We start from the raw sequence: 22,509 nt of genomic DNA on the forward strand, positions 1-22,509 counted from the left end.
GACGAGACCGTGTCGCGGCGGCGGGAGCCCGACTGGCCTTTGGTCCTCGCGTCGGCCCCGCGGAGCCGGACGCTGCCCCCGGCGCGGCGGGGAGAATGGTGCCGAGCGGCCCCGGGCCGGCCGCGCGCCGCCGCTAGTGAGCTCCGAGCGGCCGCGGGCGTCCGGCGAGCAGCTGGCCCGGCCGGGCCCGGGGCGCGCCGCTGCCCACCGGGGCGGGGTGAGCCAGGGCGGGCGGGGGTCAGGGCTCGGCCGGGGCTGACGAGGGCCGGGAGGGGATGAACTGGCTTGGTTTCGCCCTCACGTCTCGGGCTGCAGCCCCGACTCCAGCTGCTGATGGGGGTTGGTCCTGGTCCGGCCTAGGCTGGTGGCCTCGGCCTGGGTCGCCGGCCACCGGGGTTTGTCCATTCGCGTCCCCGGAGCCAGCGTTCCCTGGAGGCCCTCGAGATGGCAGGACTTGCCACGTCTGGAGCCGAGGCCTGGATAATTTGGATTTGGCACGGGGAACTTGGTGGTGGTTTGCCTTTGTTGACTTTGGGACGCGTTTGCGTTATTCTTCCGTTTGCGAAGGATACACATTTCAAGATGGGAGGGAGAGACTTGGGTACATGCGACACTTGAAGTGAACTAGTGGTATTTTTTTGTGTCAAGCTTGGTAACTATCCAGAGCGGGGGTGGATTATCATCCTCACTTATATTTTAATAAACTAAATTGAGTGGCTTCAAGGTAATCTAGAGGCCGGTAATTCTAGTTCCCTTGATAGGCACCCTCTGGAATAAGACTAGGCCCGTTGTGCTGCTTTCGATCGTGTAAACACCATAATCGGTGGACAGCTGGTGAGGGGGCCTTTGTTGAAGAATCCGGTGTCTGTAGTTTAGTTCTCAGCCGATGACAGCCTTGGCTGAGTGTTGAATGATGAGCTGCTTTGCGGTCTGCCTGAAAGCAGGAAAGCTTGTGGTTGCTGAATTGCTACTTTCCCGCCTCAAAGGTGAGCCCTCTCGGGGAGGTAGCGGGAGGCAAGACCCCAGGGTTGGTGATGACTGTTGGTTTGTCCCTGTAGCATTCTTTTTGGTGAGCTTGGAGTCTGAGCTTTTTGTATCCCATCTGTAGATAGTGCTCGGTTCCAGCTTGAATGATAAAAGCACCCTCCGCTCCCTCACTGCATCTAAGAAATCTCAAAGGAAATAGACCTGTTGTGCAGCTGAGATATACTTTATGACTCCAAGACTGTTTACTCTGGGAGTAAGGAGGCAGTGTGTTGACTTCCTAGTAAAGGTTGGGAAGAATTTCTGTGGCCTAATTGAGACGGACTGGAATCAGGGCTGCGGAGGGCGTCTGGGTTCTAGGATCACAAATGCTGATGGAGCGCACCTGCTCTGTTGGGGCGGGAGCTGCAGCTGCTGCAGGGAAGCGAGACAGACCTAAGTGCAAATATAGTTTTTGCTGGCCAGGGACTTAATTAGAGAAAGGGATGGGGGATAAAACGTGGCAGGACTTAATTGCCATGTAGAGATACCAGCTATTAGAGGTTTCCTTCTGATTAGGATCAGAAAACCTTCCTAAAGGAAGTGACTTTTTAAAAAGACTTTTTAATTTTTTTGTTGTGGTACAGCCGATTAACAAACTATGTTGCAATAGTTTGAGACGAACAGTGGAGGGACTCAGGCATACATATACATGTATCCATTCTCCCTCTAGCCCCAGTCCCATCCAGGCTGCCACATAACCTTGAAGGAAGTGACTTTTGAGGTGGACCTTGAAGGATGGGGAGGGTTTGGGTCATTACAGATGTGCTGGGAAATAGAAAGCTTGGGCCTTTGGTGGAAGGGCACCGGGTCTAGGTAGCTAGGCAGTAGGTGTCTGGAAGTATTCGCAGAGACAGCTGGTTAAGGGTTGAATGCTTTTCTGCTTCAGAAAAACACAGGCTACCGAGTCTGACTTCTGGTGGTTTTCTGGGTTAGAGAACTGTTTGCATTTGATGTATGTGTCTTCTTTTGTTAAACAGCCAATGACACGAAGCAGTGCTTAACTCATTTTAAAGACAATGAAAAAAGATGCTGATTGTAATTCCGTCTGGTATTAACAATCAGGAAATTAAATGTGCTGTCCTCGAGTGGTTTATGTGCCTGTGTTTAGTTTGCAGGAGCACAGATCTAGTAACATCTCTGCCACTCTGGCTTCAGCCGAGTGATAAATGGCAGACTTTTAGCCATCACCTGAGTGTTTTTAATGACACTTAGTTCACTTCACAGAGATGTTTGTTTCTATTACCCAGTTGTTGAAGAACTGTTGAGGCTGTTCAAACAGGACACCACCATGTAATTGCCCTGGAATGTTATGATTAGTCTTAGGACCTCACTGGCTTCAGCCGTAGCTTTTCGTTAAACATACTAGGGACCAGCTTAACTTTTTACTCCTCCTTTTTGACTCTTCTTCCCTCTCTCCCCACTGCTCTGTCTCCTCCTTGTTACAGTCAAGTGTCTGAAAAAGAGTGGTCCTAACAGGGATGGCAGATCTACGGGATGTTTTTGTCACTGTTAACCTGCTACAGAGTGATACTGACTTGTGAGAGGGCTTTAGAATTTTTTAAGAAAAGTTAAAAAATTTTTTTTCACTGAGACATTCCAATTAAAATGAAAAAAAGGTAATGGAGGAAAGATGATAAGAGTTTTTAGCAAATTAAATTTCCATTTAGGATTTGTTTGGTAAATGTAGAAATCCTTAAATTATCTTTTCCATACCAGAGGTATGCACTCTTTCTGTGTATAATTATAAACCTGGGGACTGTAGAGCAGTGTCTGATGGTGCTGGCATTTGCCATTTTGGGCTGTTTGTTTTAAAATGCTGTTTTCAGAACATATCCCAGTCTTGATACTGTGTTCAGATGTTATGATTCCATGTTGTGTTCATTTAATCTTGTCATCACTCATGATTTGTTTTCTTAAGTATCTGTTAATTAAACCCCAAATCATTACATCTCAATCCAAAGATACTTTCAGTTTGGTTTTTAAGTAGGTCAGCAGTTAAAAAACTAAGAACAAAGAGATGAGTTATTTTCAATTTTGGGACTAAGATGAATTTATTTGTTAAAAAGAGGGATCATGTTGGAAATTCCCATGATTTTATGTCATGATTTTGAAAACGGAACGATGCATTAAGTAGTTACAAGTAAGTAGAAATACAGCCAGTCTGAATTTTGGAAAATAAGTCATGAAATTATATCAGCCCACATTGTTTTCCTTTTGTCTTTATTTGAGTACTGTCATTGCCTAAAATGCACATGTAGCAACTGAACCTTTATGCTTTCTGTTATTTCCCTTTTGATCATTTAAACTTGTTGAGTGAAACAAGTTTTTGAGAGTCTCTTCTGCCTTGTAAGTTGTATTAGATTAAGAAATAAGAAACTATTGGCAGGAGATTCCACTCATCTTTGCTTTATACCCTAGTAAAGGTGCTGAAGTGGGAGTTGCCTTGCTAAAGAGATGGGAAACAAGGTAACCGTTTTAAACTTCAGAAAAAGTCCATCTTAATTGTGCTCATATTGAAGTCAGCTAAAATACACTATCCGTGGTATGTGAATTTTTTTCCTCCTGTCAGGCATTTGACTTGAAACCTACTTATCAACCCTGGTGTTGTGATAGCACAGGTTTTGAGGTCAGGTGGATTAAGTCAGAATCTCAATTGAGTACTTCCTGTGACTTTTTGTAATACAACCTTGTATAAATTAACCCCTTTTGATTTCAGTTTCCTCTTGGGTAAAGTGAGGATAGGCATATTTACTTGGCAGTGTTGTGAGGATTAGGAAATATGTATGTAAAGCACTTGGCATAGAGCCTGGCCCCGCACATGTTAAATGGTGGCTATTAAAAATGATCCTTAACCCCTAATGGGAGAGGTTTCTACTTATATCACTATTGATGTCTTAATTGCAAAATTGTATGACTGCTACTCAGTGTGTATCTCACTTGATGGGGTGGACTCTGTATTCACCATCTCCTGGGAGGCACTGGAGCACTTGGTTAATGTCCAGGCTCTGGAGTCTGACGGGACTTGAATCCACGTTCATTTAGGACTTCGGGCAGCTTAGCCACTTCCTTATGCCTGAATTCCCTCATCTGTAAAGTACAGATGTCAAGAGGATAAAATATGTGCAAAACTCTTAGAACATCGTGCTTCACTCATCAAAGTGGGTGGTAATGTTAGATGTTACTGTTGAGCACCTTCCCAGCGCCAGGCCTTGCCCGAGGGAGGTGTGCAGAGAGCGTCACAGAAATGAGAGCCCACAGGAGCAGGATGCGTTTGGAGTTCAGTTGGGCTGAAGGAGGCAGTGGGGCTGGAGAAAAGCCACTGTTGAGAGACACTGCAGCCGTGGGAGCAGCGGGGCTGGTAACCGGTAACTGCTGGGGTGTAGGAGAGAGTCCCGAATGGCTGGCAGGGGTCCTGGGTAGAGAGCTGTCTTTCTTTACGAGGAGAAGCTGATGTGGAGACTTTGGATAGGCTTTGACCTTGACGGGTGGTTCGAGGTGCCTGTGGGTCCTCTCCGTGGAATGTTCCAGTAGATGGATATTTCCATCTGGAGTGAGGAAGTAGGTGAAATTGACAGGAAGCTGTGAATGAGTGTGTCCACCTTGAACAGAGGCCCAGCTGGAGCCCGGGGGGACCCCCAAGTTTTGAAGAAGAGTGAGAAGGAAGAGCAGCCAGGAGAGGGAGGTCCTGGCAGCTGGAAGGTGGGGTCGCCCTTGGCGTCCATTGCCACCGGGAGGTAATAAGGACCGAGACCCAGACCTCGGCTTCAGCGTCCAGACCTTTGTGGAGACCTTGACGTTTTTCTTAGACTTTATTGCTCTGCATTTGCTTCTCTGAGGGTCTTTTCCATCTGCATTCACTTTTTTGTGGGGGAGGGAGGTGATTTTTCAGTGCTGGAGAGCTGGGTGTTGAGACTGCCCAGCGTTTCTTTGAGATGAGCCTGTGTCCTCATCTCTACTGAGTCTTGGATAATCCGGCATCGCATCCATTAATGTTCTATATTAGCCTTAGGGTTTATAGCAACCAGCCTTAAAACCCTTTGACTGTCTTAAACATCACAGGATATTTGAGAAGGCTACTTTAATTTTTACACTCAGAATGAGCCTCTCCCACATCAAGGTGACTGCCTGGCCTTTTCTCTTAGCATAAGACCAGCATATTTCCCACAGTGGGCGTTAGAACAAGCTTGCCTCCCTCACCCTCCCTGTATAGTCCCCCTGTGGGTTCTTCCACCACTTCCCTGACTCCTAGTCTCCTCAGAACTTTGAAAAGGGTGTGACTTTATAAAAGAGTTTTAAGGAATTTCTCATTTAGCCTAAGGTCAAAAATTCAGTTTAATAAAATGGTGGTTTTATTGTTCATGTGAAGTGAACTTTTTGATCTGGGTCACGAGTAGTGGTTTAGTGTAACTTAAAAGAAGTCAGGAACCGTTTAGGAAGTATCTGGGAGTGTGGAATCCCCATCCTGTGCAGAGATTCTAGTTTTAAACTGGAACGAGTCGCCATGTGGTATACTTTAAAGTACGTGGGCTGTGGAGAGGGGCAGAGAGATGCACAGAGGACTCGTGTATCGGCATGACGAGTGTTAATTTACTTCCTTTCCAATAAAATATCATAATTGCTAACTTATCTATTTCTGCCTTCGCTGTTCCCTCGGGAGGCCTTCCTCTTTCACCGGCTCGCTCTCTGCCTGTGGATGTGTTGGTTTCCTCACTTCTCGTGACCCCCACGGCCCTGCCTCCCTCTCATTTGAACCAGTGGGGTCCCCCTGTTATCATCTCTTTACCATCTGATTCCCCCCAGCCAGAGTGAGGTTTCAGGGATCCCCAGTGATCTCTCCAGGTGGAGGATTGTGTTTATGCAAGCTCAAGTTCACCTGAGTACTTTTTAAAACACCAGGAAGCTCAGAGACCCTTTCTTTTGTTACTGCTAATGCTGGGTCACTTCTTAGCAATATTTGGCTGATACTTCCTCCTCCTTGACACTCTTCTATGCCTTGTAGGACCCTTCACCATCCTGGGCACCCATTTAGCTCAAGGTCACCCCACCCCAACCCCAGGCTCTCCCAGCCTCTGCCCCAGTGGAGGAGCCCACGCTTGTTTGGGGAAGCTTTGCACCACCTGCCCTGGGAGCACGCAGCACCGGGCTGTCTGGAGGAGTCTAGTCCATGTTCTGATTTTAGTTTGTAGTCAATGTTCTGATTTTAGTTTTGGTTTCTCATCAATCCAAACACAGATCGCCACAAGAAAGGCTTTGCCTTTCTTTAGCACAAGGACATATTAAACAACTGTCCTGTTTTCTGTTTTGTGTTTTTTTTTTTCTCTAGGTGGGTTTAACAAATTTTCTTTCTTGTTTATTGCCTTTATTAATGAAGAGAATGAATGGAATTAAGGTTTAATGAAATTTTATTTGGACCAGGAGACCAGCAGGGTCAATTGACAGTCATTTATAAATTTTAGTTAGAAATTATTATAAAAGAAATACATTCTCGTGATGGAAATGTTAAAGAAAGACATAAAATCTCACCACCTAAAAGTAACCACCCTTGTTTACATGTGAGGGTGTGTTATGTGTTTTTTTTTCATATTGGTGCTTGTGTAGCTCTCATACTTTAAAAACCTGAAATAACCTCATTTTGTGTGTTTTAGATCTGTGTTAATGGCTACATAGTTTTCCTACTGGGGCTTTAACCACTTCCCTACTATTGTTAGATATCTGGTTTTCCAGTTCTTAAAATTGTATATACTCCTGAGAAGACTGTCATAGTAGTTAAGTCTTTGTTTTCAGCAGTGAGGGTTTTCTCAGGTTAACTTGTCAGAGGCAGAATCACAGGAGAGTGTGCTGAGCTTTGGTGCTGTGGGCATGTACCGCCAGGCTGGTCTCCAGAAAGCTTGTAACAGCCTCTTCTCTCCCCCTTTTTAAGATCTCCTAACTTGCGGGTTGCTGGAGTTAACCCTAGGATAATCTCAGCATTGCCTTTTGCTTACTTAAAAAGCTGCAGCCTGCTGTTCAGTGTTGTCCTTAAACTCGTCTCAGAGCTCCGGGTCCCGAATCGATGGACTTTGGTTGTGGGCACTCACACTTGTGAAGTTGGCTCTTGACTGTGTTCTGTGTGCCCTACCTCCCTAGGCTTTGCAGGGAGGCAGGTCCACAGCCCAGGTCAGTTCTTATCGTTATCCTGGTGAACATCTCCGATTGGGGGTGGGATGCATGAGTGTAGGAGAGGTCAGCTGGTGTGCTTTCTCCTCCCTGTAGAGCTTAACTTATTTTTAATTAAAAGTGAGACATTTACTGTTGAGAGGAAGACAGAACTTTTCTTGTAATTCTTTGCAGGGGAAATAAATTTGTTTAGCCCTTGTTAATTCATCTTTGAAAACACTTGTGAATGGTGGAAAGGAATTTTAACTTGATGAAGTATTTGGACTTTTAATAATTTCACTAAAAAAAACAAAAAATGCTTTTACTTTTTAAGTGAATCCAATAGGCCTCCTCTGGAACTTGCTCTAATTAAATTGGTGTATGTTGACATTGCTTGCTAATTTGTGGTTATTTATGTTGAGATATATATACATGTTTATATGTATATGTGTGTTTATATATATGTGTGTTTATTTTCTAGAGTGATGCGGTTTTAATGATAGCTTTAGAAGGGAATTCAAATTTTTTTTGTTTTTCTAAATATTTCATTATTGTAGTTCCACATAGTGAATAGTCCTAATTATTTTATATGCAATTCAGATTTCATTGTTTTCTTAATAAATGGAGCTCTAATTTACTGTTGACATTTTTGTTTCTGAAACCTACTAATATTTTATTTTTTAATTGAAGTATAGTTGATTTACAATATTAGTTTCAGGTGTACAACATAGTGATTTAATACTTTTATAGATTATACTCTCTTTAGAAGTCTTATAAAATATTGGCTGTATCCCCTAATAGTGTCCACTACCTCTTTGTAGCTTATTTATAGATGGTGCTTTGTCCCTCTTAACCCTCTCCTGCTATTTTGCTCCTCTCCCCTTCTCTCTTCCCACTGGAAACCACTAGTTTGGTGTATCTGTGAGTCTGTTTCAGTTTTGTTATATTCATTTGTTTGTTTCATTTTTTAGATTGTACCTATAAGTGATAAAATGCAGTATTTGTCTTTCTCTGACTTATTTCACTAAATATAAGACCCTCCAGGTCCACCTGTGTTGTTGCAAGTGTCAAGATTCATTCTTTTTTATGGCTGAGTACTAATCCATTATACGCATATGGAATATCTTCTTTTATTCATTCATCTGTTGATGGACACTTAGGACATAGGTTGCTTCCATGTCCTGGCTGTTGTAAACAGTGCTGCTGTGAACACTGGGGTGCATGTATCTTTTTTAATTATTATTTTTGTAATAATATATACCCAGATATATACCCAGGAGTGGAATTGGTGGATCATATTGGTAGTTCTATTTTTAGTTTTTTGAGGAACTTCTGTACTGTTTTCCATAATGACTGCATCAATTTACATTCCCACCAGCAGTTTACTAGAGTTCCCTTTTCTACATCCTTGCCAACATTTGTGGTTTGAAGCCTATTTAGTGAATAGAGAGTTCTATTGCTCAGCATCCTTGACAGTATTTGGTATTGGCAGTGTTGTGAGTTTTGGCCTTACTAATAAATGTGTCCTGGTACCTTGTTTTAATTTGCATTTCCTGATGGTATATGATGTGGGAGCATCTTTTCATATGTTTATTTGCCACCTGAAAAATCTTTGTTGAAATGTCTGTTAAGCACATTGGCTAATTTTTAAATTGTGTTGTTTATTTTCTCATTGTTGAGTTTTTATAGTTCTTTGCATGTTTTGGAGAACAGTCCTTTATCAGGTGTCTTCTGCAAATATTTTATCCCAATCTGTGCTTGTCTTCTTATTCTCTTGACAGTGTCTTTTGTAGAGCAAAAATCCTTCATTTTAATGAAGTCTAACTTACCACTTCCTTTTTTCATGAATGGTGCTTTTGATATCCTTATCTAAAAAGTCATCACCAAACTCAGGGTTTTCCCAGTGTACCTTCTAGAAGTTTTGTAGTTTTGCATTTACTGTACGGTCTATGATCCATTTTGAGTTCGCTTTTGTTAAGAGTGTAAGGTCTGTGCCTTCTGCTGCTGCTGCCAAGTTGCTTCAGTCATGTCCGACTCTGTGCGACCCCACAGATGGCAGCCCACCAGGCTGCCCTGTCCCTGGGATTCTCCAGGCAAGAACACTGGAGTGGGTTGCCATTTCCTTCTCCAGTGCATGAAAGTGAAAAGTGAAAGTGAAGTCGCTCAGTCGTGTCCGACTCTTCGAGACCCCATGGACTGCAGCCCACCAGGCTCCTCCATCCATGGGATTTTCCAGGCAAGAGTACTGGAGTGGGGTGCCATTGCCGTCCCCGGGTCTGTGCCTAGATTCATCTTTTTTGGCGTGCATATGTCCAGTTGTTCCAGCATTATTTGTTGGAAGACTTGTCTCTGCGTCCTTGTGTTGACTTTGGTCCTTTGTCAGAGACCAGCTGCCTGTCTTTACGTTGGTCTGTGTCTGAGTTCTGTGTTCTGTTTCGCTGATACAGTTGTTCTTTTGCCACTACCACACCTCTTGACTACTTAGCTTTATAGTAAGTCTTGAAGTCAAGTAGAGTCAGCCCTCCCACTTTGTTCTCCTTCAGTATTAACTGTTTTGGTTTTTTACCTCTCCATATAAACTGTAGAGGAAGTTTGTTGATACCCATAAAATAGTTTGCTGGGATTTTGATTGGGATTGTGTTGAATCTGTAGGTCAAGTTGGGAGGAACTGACATCTTGACATACTGAATCATTGTATTGACGAACATGAAATATCGCTCCATTTATTTAGTTCTTTGATTTTGTTCATGAGAGTTTTGAACGTGTACGTGAAGTCGCTCAGTCGTGTCCAACTCTTTGCGACCCCATGGACTGTAGCCTACCAGGCTCTTCTGTCCATGGGCTTTTCCAGGCAATAGTACTGGCGTGGATTGCCATTTCCTTCTCCAAGGGATCTTCCCAACCCAGGGATTGAACCCAGGTCTCCCGCATCGTAGACAGACGCTTTACCGTCTGAGCCACCAGGGAAGTCAAGTTTTCCTCATATAGATCTTGTACATATTTGTTAGATTTATCCTTAAGTATGTGGCAAGGGGAGTGCTAATGTAAATGATACTGAGTCGTTCCTGTTGGAACCTAGAAGAGCAATTGGCTTTTGTATATTAGCCTCGTATTCTGCAATCTTACTGAAATTACTAATTTATTTTTCAGTGTAAGTCTGGACTCATTTGATTCATTTAATAAACTTATATTTTAAAATTACCTACTTTGTGTTTAGATATTGATAAAGTAGAGACAGTAAGATGTTGTGTCTCCCAGCAAGAGGCTTACAGCTTGGTTGGGAAGGTAGACATGTGCACAGGCAGCTGCAGTGAGGTATTTCATTCTGTGTGAGAAATTTTTGGCGTATACTGGGGACATAAGGTGAAAGTCACTTCTCCCTGAGGGACTGCTAGGGGTGGGAAATGTTTCATAGGATGAGGTAACCCTTCAGCCGGAACTTGAAAGAGGGGAGTTGAAGTAGTGAGAAATGGCGTATGACAGTCAGGAGGACCTGTGGACTCAGAGGCCTGCAACTGTAGTGTTGTCTAATGTGTTCTAGGAATTGTAGGCAGTCAGTCAAACCATTAAGCAGACAAGACGTAGTTTATGGTGATTATAAGGAACTTGGACTTTATCCCTAGGTCATTTGGAGCTCTGAGGTAATGAAGCAGTGACAAGATTAGATTTGCATTTGAAAAAAGCCACTGACAGGAAGATGAATTATTTGACCCATAGTAAGAAGATCCAGTTGAGACTCTTAGCAATAGCTGCAAGTGAAGATGATGAGGGCCTGAACTAAGGGGAATATCAGAGGAGTATGGAAAAGAAGAGTCAGAAGTAAGAGATGTTGAAGAAATAGAATCTTAGCTCTTAGTAGTTGCTTGGGTATGGGGCAGCAGTAGTCTAGGATGTTTTCCAAAGGTCTACGTTGAGATGGGAATACAGGAGGAAGGGTCAGATTGGGCAGGAATGCAGGTTAGTTCAGTTTTCAACATGTTGTAGAATATATTAAGTACAGGGATAGTCAGTGGGCACTTGGATATAGAGGTCTTAGGGCTGTGGGACATGTGGAGGACTGATGCAGTGGTCAGTCTCCATCATCCTAAGAAGATGGGGCAGAGCAGGTAGACCTGAGATAACATTTTGGGAAGAAAATCCACAAGATTTGCTGATGGATTAGTTTGGTGATAGTGGTGAGGGAAAGTCATACAGCTAAACGAGGAGTATGTTGAGGAAAGTTTACATTTTGAAATGCTTCCACTAAAAAAGAATAAAAAAATCTGAGATAAGATTCCAACTGCAGAGGTTAGAAAAACCAAGCTGAGCTAAGCCAAAGAAGGCCAGTGCTGAAAAATAATTTTTTTTTAATGTAGAAAGTACTGAAAAAGAAAAGAAATTATCTAGATATAATCTATAAACCCAAATACTGCTTTTTTTGAAAACACAAATACAATATAGCTCTGGTAAGACTGATTAAAAGGAGAGAGAAGACAAACACATCACAACATTTGTAATGAAAAAGAACAGGACTACAAGTAAAAATTGAACAAATCACCAGATAATACTGGCTTCCCTGGTGGCTCAGACAGAACAGAATCTGTCTGCATTGCAGGAGACTCGGGTTCAATCCCTGGATCAGAAAGATCCACTGGAGAAGGGAATGGCTACCCACTCCAGTATTCTTGCCTGGAGAATCCCATGAACATGGGAGCCTGGCAGGCTGCAGTCCATGGGGTCGTAAAGAATCAGACATGACTGAGTGACTAATATTTTCACAAGTAAAAATTGGACAAATCACAAGATAATACTGTGCCAGAAATGTTAAAAACCAATATAATGTGCAGTTTCCTAGAATAATATGTCTTATCAAAATTACTAGAAATAGAAGATACAGATTTTTAAAAAAAATATTTATTTATTTTTGGCTGTGCTGGGTCTCTGTTGCTGTGAGCGGGCTTTCTCTAAATGCAGTGAGCAGAGGCTACTCTAGTTTTGGTGCGAGGGCTTCTTGTTCAGAACAGGGGCTCTAGGGTGTGAGGGCTTCAGCAGTTGCAGCACATGGGTTCAAATAGTTGTGGCACATGGGTTTTGTCGTCCCAAGGCATGTGGAATCTTCCCAGACCAGGGATCGAACCTGCGTCCCCTTCATTGGCAGGCAGATTCCAACCACTGGACCACCAGCGAAGTCCAACTTATTTTTAAAGCAGGAATAAGTAGTTAAGACAGCCCGTCAAAATACAAAACTAAAAAAAACTTCAGTCCAGATTTTTTTGGTCAAGGTCTATCAAACTTTGGGGCTTCCCTTGTGGCTCAGCTGGTAAAGAATCCACCTGCAAGACAGGAGACCTGGGTTCGATCCCTGGGTTGGGAAGATCCCCTGGGGAAGGGAAAAGCTCCCCACTCCAGTATTCTGGCTAAAGAATAGGGCTGTATAATCCATGGGGTTGCAAAGAGTTGGACACGACTGAGTGATTTTCACTTTATCAAGCTTCCCAGAGAAAGAAGCAAATATATATGTTTTTCTAGAAAATAGATGAGTGAACACAGTTAGTTAATCCTATGATATTAGAATGACCTAACCATACTAGTCAGGGAGTATATATAGCCAAGGAGAGAATGATTTTGGCTTATAATTATTTTTATCTCACTTGTGAATATATGTGGAAATTCAGAGTAAAATTTAGCAAACATAAGTCAGCAATATAGTTTTAAAAGATCATTATTATATTAAATTTATTCAAGGAACACAAATTGTTGTGAAAAAAAATCAATGAGCATAGTTCATGTTAACAGATTAAAGGAGAAAAATTGTTCAGAGGTTGCAGATAAAGCATTCATTAAAATGTAACAGTTATAATGAAATTCTCTTTGCAAACATGAAATAGAGGGTGCTTCCTTAACCTGATGAGGAATTTCTTTCAGAAGTCTTTAACATATACCACATTTATTAGTGAAGTGTTAGAAGCATTTCCTTTAAAGTCAGGAATGAGGCAAGGATTCCTGTTATTGCCTTTCTGTTCATTTCACTGAAGGTTCTAGTCAAAGTAGTAAGAGAAAGAAAAAAGATGAAACAAGGGTTGGAAAGAAACACTGTTACTGCTTGTGGAGTTACTGTCAAGAGAAGCTACAGTCTAATTTGAATTTGAAAGATTGTAGCAAAGTGTCTGGACTTGAGATCAATGTACAAAAGTCTATTGCTGTTATATAAACTAATAACAATGGAAAACATCATTTTTAGAAGATACTGTCAATGGTAGCTGCATAAATTATCTTTGAATCAATCCAACAAGATGATTAAGAGAAAATTAAAAAAAAAAACAACAAAAAACTGTTGAAAAAGAAAGTGGACCCAAATAGATGTTTACTGCTAGAGGATATGAGGTTTCTTTAGAAAATGATGAAAATGTTTGAAAATTGATTATGGTGATGGTTTTCCAATCTGTGAATTGAATTGTATACTTTAAATGAGTGGATTACATGGTGTGCGAATTTTATCTTAATAAAGCCCTTAAAAAAATTAAGAACCTGTCATAGGGCCAAAAATGCTGTAAACCATATTTAAGGAAAACCCACAGACTTGGAGTAGTTATATATAATGTTTAGAAAAAATTGGAAAAAAGGTCCAGTGTTTAAAATATCCAAAAACAAAAAACCTTTGAATGTTAATAAGACATAGACAAACATCCTACTGGTGAATGGCCAAAGATTCAGGCAGTTCACCTAGGAAGAATCTATATGGCTGATAAAGAAGTAAAAAGATACTCTTCTTTTCAGGGAGATGTAATTTAAAATAATGGTGAGATACGGTTTCACGTAGAATATCAAATATTGGCATGAATGTTGGAAAATGGAGCGAGTGCTTTCCTTGCAGGTGGGGGGCTGGGGAGAGGAGTATAAACTGGGACGACTTCCTCAGAGTCTGACAGTCAGGTTGCAGATGGGCCTACCTGTTGGTGTTAGAACCACTCTTGTGCCTGCTGTGGCGTCCTCTGTGAGTGACCCAGTGGGAAGAACCCGAGGTAACTCACCTGTGATACAGTTGCATCGTGTACAGCAGCCAAACCCAGTGGACTGGGTCAACAGATTGTGTCTCAAAAACAGAAGGTTGAGTCAAAGCCTTGTGAAAACAGACAGGTACACAGCCTGGCTTGTTGCAAGTGGTTGCTCTTTGTTCTGAGGTGCTGTTGATGCGTCTTTTTCTCTCTCAACTTTAAAAGCTGGCACATATTTTAAAAATAGATTTTAGTATTGTAGCCTGATCATACATACAAGAACTTATTATGTACCTCTGCTGTTCTCGGGGCCAGGAGCCGGGCTGTAGCAGTGAACAAGATGGGCAGGGTCTCTGCTCTCATGGAGTCACGAAAGATGGATGATAAGACTGTAAACAAGTAGAAATTTAACTGAACAGTGTGAAAGGAATTGAGGCAGGGTTCTGGGAGATCGGGGGTGGAGGGTAGTCACGGAGGGGCTCTCTGAGGAGCTGACTACTGAGCAGAGACCTGCTTTTGAAGAAGAGCAAGTATGTGGAAGTTTAAGGGGGGAAGGACTCTAGGCAGAGGTAAAAGCCTTCAGGTAGGATATGTTCAAAAATTCCAAGGACAAAATAGGAATAAGTTTAGCAAAAGGAGTGCAAACCTGTGCTTTGAAAACTGCAAAATACTGAAATAAATGAAAGAGAACATAAATCAGTGCAGAGGCACCCCAGGTTCGTGGACTGGAAGACAAATATTGGTAAAGCGGTGGCACTCCCCAGACTGATGTGCAGATTCAGGACCATCCGTCTCTAAGTCTCAGCCGACTTCCCTGTAGAAATTGAGAGCTGCTCCTGAGAAAGATGAGTGTGGCCAGCGCCCAGTGAATGGGGGAGGGAATGTTGGTGGAGATGGAGGTACTGCGGCTGGCGGGGCTTCTGGATCATGACACCCTGTGGGCCTTGACAGGAAGGCTCAGCTTTAAGCAGGAGAGTGATAAAATTCAGTATTTGTTGAGTGCCTGCTCTCTGCCAGGTGCTGGAACGGGCAGGAGCGTGGTGGTGAACAGGATGGAACGTTGAATAAGTAGAATTCCACTCTTCAGTGGTAGGAAATGAGAGCACCCTCAGCTTATTTTTGTACATGTTGGCATGTATTTGTGTCGTATCAGTGACCTACTTACCTGATTTCTTAAGTAACGTGGAGGTAGCAAATGTTCCTTAAAGAATAATTAAGAAAATTCCAACCAAAAGAATGTCTGTCTTTCAAAATCCTACCATTTGGAAATAATGACAGTTAATATTTAGTGTTTGGTTTTTTTCCCCCTTCTAGTCTTTGAATGGATTTATGATCAAACAGTTCTCAAGTTCAATAACGCGTGACCTCCTCACCCACCAACCCCATTAAAGAAACAAGTGAGTCATAGGTTTTCTTTCGGCGAGTCTGTCAGTGATTCTGATGAATTCCTTTCAGGTGGAGCTGATCAGAATAATGTTCAACATCAACCCCCTGGAGAACCTGAAGCTGTACATCAGCAGCCGGCCCCCCTTGGTGGTGTTTATGATCAGTGTCAGCGCCATGGCAATAGCTTTCCTGACCTTGGGCTATTTCTTCAAAATCAAGGAGATCAAGTCACCAGAAATGGCAGAGGTACAGTAAATTCTCAGTTCTCCTCTCAGACAGGCTAGGCCTTGGTAGGGTGGGGAAACACCTTTTGGCTCTCCACATGCCTTTCTTTGGTTTGTGACTTATTTATCCCAGTGAGAAGGAGTCATATTTATTGAGAATTTTTGGTCTTCCATCTTGCAGTGACTCACTTTGGTAGGAAATAACCTAGTCAGATAGTTACTGATTTAAATAATGCTACCAGCTTTAGTGAGACTGTTTCAGCAATGAAGCATGTATTTTAGAAAGTGTATTTGTACAATGTGTCAAGAAGTTTGAGAACTTTTTGCTATTCACATTAAATTAGCTAATTGCAATTTTAAAAAACCATAAGCATTTATTTTAAAACCATATATTGTCATGGAGTTTTATACTATACTAAAAGCCTTTTAATTGGGAAGAAAGAATTATAAAATATTAGAAAGCAGGATTTTATTTCCAAATACATTTCTCTTATCAAGGAAAACTTTAGTTATCTACAAACTTGCCTTACAGATTCATTTTTTGGTCAGTTTAAATTAATTATTTGGGCATTGCTCTTTAATTGCTAAACTAGGTATATAGTAGTTTTTGAACAGTCATAATACAGATTTTATGTTTTTGGAAATTCTCTAGGGGTCCAACGGTTGACTCAGTGATTTGACTGCCAAGGGCCTGGGTTCAGTCTTTGGTCGGAGAGCTAAGATCCCACAAGCCATGCAGCACAGAGCTCCCCTCCCCACCCCCAAAAGCATGTTCTTGCATATCAGAAAACAATAGTTAATAATGTTTAATAGAGGTGAATGACAGTATACCTGTTAGTAAGTTTACATTATGCTGAACCACTGATATGGTGAATTTCCTGGTGGATAAGTTCCCTTTGGGACAACTTAGTTTCCATTCTAGTAGCTTCTGTGAGTGCCCCCTGAACTTTTCCTTCTTGGGTGTGTTCCTGGGTGGGGATGGGGGCGGGGGCGGGATTGCGTTCCTGTCACAGTGTGTGCGGCTCGTGATGGAGCAGAGCTCCGCTCAGTGGCATGGGGATGGCGCTCACTCCTGTGCTCTGCGCCATTCTGGATTATAGATGATCTTGGCAAGAGGAACCACCTTCTCTGACACAGAGCAACAAGCTTGAGCTACTTCTCCCACTAAACGCTACCAAAGAGTTTCTTACCAGGAGACGTACTGGCTGGCTTAAATCTCCCTTTTCTGACCCCGCCTGAGTCTTTAGGGCTGAAAATGAACATTCTAGTCTAACCAAAGTTCTGCAGCATCCTGGCATTGCTCTCCCTCCAAGCTCAAGTCCATGTTGAATGCTCAGCCGGGGCCAGAGGTTAAGATGTAGCCTGGATAATTAGCCCTTGATAAGCAGAATGGAGCCCGACCTTGGCCTTGGCCAACTGTTCAAAATGGACTCGAGCTCTGCAGGAAAGCAGAGCTGCAGGATGCTGCAGAACTTTATGATTTAATTTAGGGATTTTATTTTCAAATGAAGAGCCTGGGTATATAGGAAAGTTTGGGACTGTGAATCAGAAAACTTAATTCTGATTCTGCTGCTCTCACCTCAGCTGGAGTTGGAGAGTCCCCACTTTGCTCTGGGTCTCAGTTTGCTCATGTCTGGAATATGAAGGGGCGAGACTAGAATGTTCATTCTCAGTTCTAATGTTCTTGAATGGTCTGCTGAGTTTTCAGGTGTAGGGAGAATGTAATTTGAAATCGCTGGTTGCCCTCTTACTGAATGTCCAGTACTGATAAACTGGGCTGTAAAGGTGGACCTGCCCGCTCGGGAATTACCTGAATGGCATTTGTAATTAACGTTAGAGCTAGTGGATGTGTCGTTTGGCTTGTCTTCACATGTGGCAGCTTTCTGTAGAGAATGTTACTTGGGAGGAAGGAGTTGTGTGCAACAGCCTAGGTTGATTTGTTGTTGCCATTCTAGCCTGAGTTCATCTTTGAGTTTCTGCTCAAATGAAAAAACACCCTGGTGGATAATTTATTATGTTGGTATCCGTTTTAAAACTGTTTATAGTTTAAACCATCAGTACAGATATAAAGAGAAGCATGAGAACATGTTTTCTCCTCCCTTTTGAAATTGTTTCTGTCCTAAAGTGGCACCCAGGGTCCATGACGAGGGGGAGAAAGTATTAACATCAGGGTGAGTATTTACTGCAGTTTCATGTTCTCAATAGAGAGAGCTCGGTGTAGAAAAGTGACCTTTTAAGAAAATATTTTAAGGCAGCCTTAATTTTTAAAAAATAGCTAATGGTACCCAGAGGGGTGGGGGGTGTGAGAGGGAGGTTTAGGAAGGAGGAGACATATGTATACTGAGGACTCATTCACACTTTTGTATGGCAGAAACCAGCACAACATGGCAAAGCAATTAGCCTCCGATTAAAAATGAAATGATAAAAATAACTCATTGTAACTGCTAAATGAGTTTAGATTAATACTTTGAATGTTTTACTACTTTTGTTCAAGCCGTCTTTTCTTTTTTTTTTTTTTTAATATATTTATTTATTTGGTTGCGCTGAGTCCTAGTTGAGGCATGTGGGATCTAGTTCCCTGACCAGGGATCGAACCTGGGCCCCCTGCATTGGGAGCCCAGAGTTTTAGCCACTGGACTACCAGGGAAGTCCTAAGCCGTCTTTTCAAATTTGATTCTGAGGCTAGATGATTTTCTGTAAGTATAATATCCTTTTTTCTCTTCACATATTTTCCTGAGTTGTTTCAACTCAGCATATTTAATAGTCATGCCAATGAAGAGTTCATACTTTAGATTTTGAGTGTGAGAGTGTTTGGAATTCCACAGTTCTGCCCGCGCAGGAAGCTGCGGGCTGTACTCTCAGCGTCATTCTGAAGCACTGACTCGGAGGCACAGTTGCGCTGCTGCGTGACGCCACACGGCGGGCTGTGACTGTGCCACTGTGCCGGCGGCGCTCTCAGACGTCTCACCCTTGCTTCTCTTCCGTTTTACCAAAGGACTGGAATACTTTTCTCCTGCGGTTTAATGACTTGGACTTGTGTGTCTCAGAGAATGAAACGTTAAAACATCTCACAAACGACACCACAGCTCCGGAAAGCACAGTGACCAGCGGCCAGGCCAGGACGTCCACGCAGTCCCCACAGCCCCTGGAGGATGCGGGCCCAGTGAACATCTCAGTAGCCATCACCCTCACCCTGGACCCACTCAAACCCTTCGGCGGGTACTCGCGCAACGTCACCCATCTGTACTCCACCATCCTCGGGCATCAGATCGGACTCTCGGGTACGTTGAGTGGCAGCCAGCTCCCCCAGGCTCTCTCTGGCCACAGCTGTTACCACACAGAGTATGAGAGTGTCCGGTGTCCCTCCTCAGACGGTTGCTTAGTCTTTGTGCGTGTCTTCCCTTTTGTCGAGTTTGAACCAACAAAGTCAGGGAGGAAGCCTTTCTACTACATCTTCACTTACTCAAGTGCTTGGTATGCAGTAGGTGCTCAATGAAGGCTTATAAGTGGGAGACTGGGAAGAAACTATAAGGCCCATTTATGGTCTTAACATTTTTAAATACACATTTTTTATTTGTATTTTTAAAGTTTTATTGAAGTATCGTTGGTTTACAATGTCGTGTTAATTTCTGCTGTACAGCAAGGTGACTCAGTTATACACACACACTTCATCATCTTCTTTTCCATTACGGTTGTCCCAGTACTGAATGTGGTTTCCTGTTCTGTGCAGTAGGACCTGGTTGTCTATCAGTTCTATCCAGTAGTCTGGAGGGGAGGGGAGGGTTGGGAGTTGGGGATTAGCAGAGGCAAGCACAGGTCTGTTCTCTGTATCTGTGAGTCTGTTAAACACAGATTGCTTAAATTCTGTTTCATCATGTTGGAGTTTTCAGTACATACTACAGATATTGCTGTTAGTCTTAAGTTTTTTTGGAATGCACTGGGCTAAATGATAGGAATTAGAAAAAGCCCAAGATCTGGTCTCCTGTCTGCAATTTTGGGATATGAAAGAGACAAGCATAACGTAAGTTAATATTCATCAAGCACTTAAGAGTAGTTCCTGGCAGACAGGAAATGCTGTATAAATGCTTGTTAAACAATATTAAACACCTGTGGGACATTGAGCGCTGCCCTTGGACTAGTACTAAACCCGTGACAGACTGTAGGTGAATCAGGAGAAGGTTGAAGAAGTAGTGGAAGCTGGAATAATCAGGAGGGGCTTTGTGTCAGAGACTTGGGCCTCAGAAGAATCATCTTTGGTTACCAAGAACCTTTTAAAGTCCTTAAAGGGAGTGCCTGGCAGCCCCTACTGGCTGCTCCTGGTGAGAGGCATTCCCGTGTAAGGCGGTAAGGGCAACGGCTGGGTTTTCCACATAGTGGGTGGACCCTTTTCTTTTGCTATGATGTTTGATACCTTGGTGTTCATTTGTACTTTTTCCCTCACCTGTCCCATGACCTTTCTTGAGTCTGACCTGCTGATCCTCAGTCTGCTCATATGTGAAAGGGTTACAGTAACACTTCTTTGGTCTTGTTCATGGGATAGTGGTCCACTAAGTGAAGTAATACACATGCTGTGCCAATGGGGAGGACTCATGCAGCCCCAGCCTTCCCACCCAGGCATGGCCAGGCCCTGGTGTGGCCTCTCCAGGCGGTGGCCGAAAGCGGCCTGGCTGTGTTTGCCACATCATGGGTCTGCCCGGTGAGCAGGCCTCAGAGTCTGGCTCGGAACAACCACTGTTATTCCCGAAACCCCGCAAAGGCAGGGGTCCCACCTCCTTGGGTTGATGGGATTCCTGGGTGGGTTTGATTTCAGGATTCAGTCAAATCCCAGAGAATCATAAATGTATGATTTCTTGCCTTATTTACCAAAACACTGATTTCTCTTTCCAGGCAGGGAAGCCCAGGAGGAGATAAACATTACCTTCACCCTGCCCACATCCTGGAGCTCGGACGACTGTGCCCTTCACGGGCATTGTGAGCAGGTGGTGTTCACAGCCTGCATGACCCTCACAGCTCACCCCGGCGTGTTCCCCGTCACCGTGTAAGTGCTCCCTGACCCCCACGGATGTATGTGAGGAGCTGTTTACCATGAACTTGACTGGGATGCTTTAGCAGCAGATTCTCAGGACAGCTGGTGTCACGTTACCTTGTAGAATTGTCCTCGCTGGGACTTGTCTCTAGGATTATTTCAGTTTAATTTGCTTTTCTGAGGTAGAACTCGCATATAAATACCAGAGGGCTAGTGTTTCAGTCAGGTTGTAAAGGCATCTGGTTGTTGGCAGGTTTTAGACTCCCTTTCCTGTTGGTAGAAGAAGCCACAGGAAGGATGCGTAAGAGCTGATCCTGTGACCAGAATGACCCATAATGACGGCTTCTGAACAGTTTTTTGTTCATTTCTATTATCCAGGAAGAGTTATATTTTAAATTGATAGTATAAATTGAACCTTATTTTCCATGAAATAGTTACTGTTGCTGAAACTTCTGCTTCATTTTTTTTTTTTTTTTGAGCACCTGTCAGTGTTAACTGCTTTGCCTTTAAGGCTGTTCTTGCCTCTGCTTTCTCTGTAAAGGAGGTAATGATCTATAAGTACATGAAATACACAAGGCGCAGCCTATTTAAGGATCTTAGGGTGAGTCCTTTTAAAATAATTATCCTGGGATTAATCTGTTTTAGATGTTTGGAGGTCTGTAGGCCAAATTCAGCATTATTTGCTGTTGGTTGTAACAGCTGATGGAGAAGTTTGTGTGGAAATGCCAGTGGTGACTGCAAGTTTAGCTTATGTGAGAAAATGGGCTTACAGGGAGCAACTCCTTTCTGGTGAGAGGACCTAGGATTGAATTCCGAAAGCAAAAATCTTAACACCCAAACTCTCAAGTGTCGGTGCCTAGTTCTTATTCTGTCATGTTTATTAATTTAAAAAAAAAAATCACTGAACTAAAAACATAATAGGCCGTATCTCAAGAAAATACAGCTGTCTCCGATTTCTCCTTCCCCACAAGAGGCCCTGCTCAGCGCCGTGTCTCGCCCCCTTCTCCTGCAGACAGCCGCCGCACTGCGTTCCTGACACCTACAGCAACGCCACGCTCTGGTATAAGATCTTCACCACGGCCAGGGATGCCAACACAAAATACGCTCAAGACTACAACCCTTTCTGGTGTTACAAGGGGGCCATTGGAAAAGTCTACCATGCTTTAAACCCCAAGCTTACAGTTATTGTTCCAGACGTAAGTGAGAGGAAGCCTGTGTGCCTGTGTGTGTCCAGCAGCTGTTAGAGCAGACCCCGCTTACCTCCTTCCTTGGGTTAGCTTAGCTCCTGCCATTCTCGACCTCCAGCCGGGTGGGGAGGCCAGCTTGGGGGAGGCTGGAGACTTGCTGAAACACGCCACCCCTTTGGGTAAGGAGATTGCTTCTGTTCTTCGTTTTCCACTTTGTCCAGCAGCAGTTGTATATCGATTGCGGCTGTGTGCCTAACTCAGAGGGGCTGCCGGGGAGGCTGGTCCGTCTTCCCCCTGCACACGCCCCTCGCTGAAGTGTCTGTGGCTAGTGGCGGTAGGAGCAGTGCACGGTGTGGGATCCAGGGAGGCCGATGTAAACAGGAGAGGACTCTGGCTGGAGACTGATGCCTGGGTGGGCTTTGACTTTACAAAGAGAAGACGGGGGAGGCCCTGTCCTCTGAGCTAGTGGGTGATTTGCCGGTTTTGTTTGCTCCTCAGACTGGAGCCCACTTTTAAAATACTGCACTGAATTTTTGTAAATGTTCTTCTCT

General features: G+C 43.4%; 1 protein-coding gene across 4 annotated transcripts in view; it reads left to right on the forward strand.

Annotated features, from left to right (window-relative positions):
• The window catches only part of TMEM248 (transmembrane protein 248), a 42,290-nt gene that overhangs the window by 15,274 nt on the left and 4,507 nt on the right, over positions 1–22,509 (forward strand). For 2 of the 4 annotated variants that reach the window (XM_019987656.2, XM_019987655.2), the window contains exons 3-6: positions 15,591–15,767; positions 18,741–19,026; positions 20,633–20,783; positions 21,784–21,967. In XM_019987656.2, coding sequence (XP_019843215.2) covers positions 15,609–15,767; positions 18,741–19,026; positions 20,633–20,783; positions 21,784–21,967 — 780 coding nt within the window. In that variant the 5' untranslated portion in view covers positions 15,591–15,608. Of the gene's footprint in view, positions 1–75; positions 218–3,962; positions 4,392–15,590; positions 15,768–18,740; positions 19,027–20,632; positions 20,784–21,783; positions 21,968–22,509 lie in introns of those variants that run through there. The other 2 variants (XM_070779993.1, XM_070779994.1) reach the window with 2 other exon arrangements.

Source organism: Bos indicus, chromosome 25 (assembly GCF_029378745.1).
Source record: "Bos indicus isolate NIAB-ARS_2022 breed Sahiwal x Tharparkar chromosome 25, NIAB-ARS_B.indTharparkar_mat_pri_1.0, whole genome shotgun sequence".
Taxonomy (NCBI): domain Eukaryota; kingdom Metazoa; phylum Chordata; class Mammalia; order Artiodactyla; family Bovidae; genus Bos; species Bos indicus.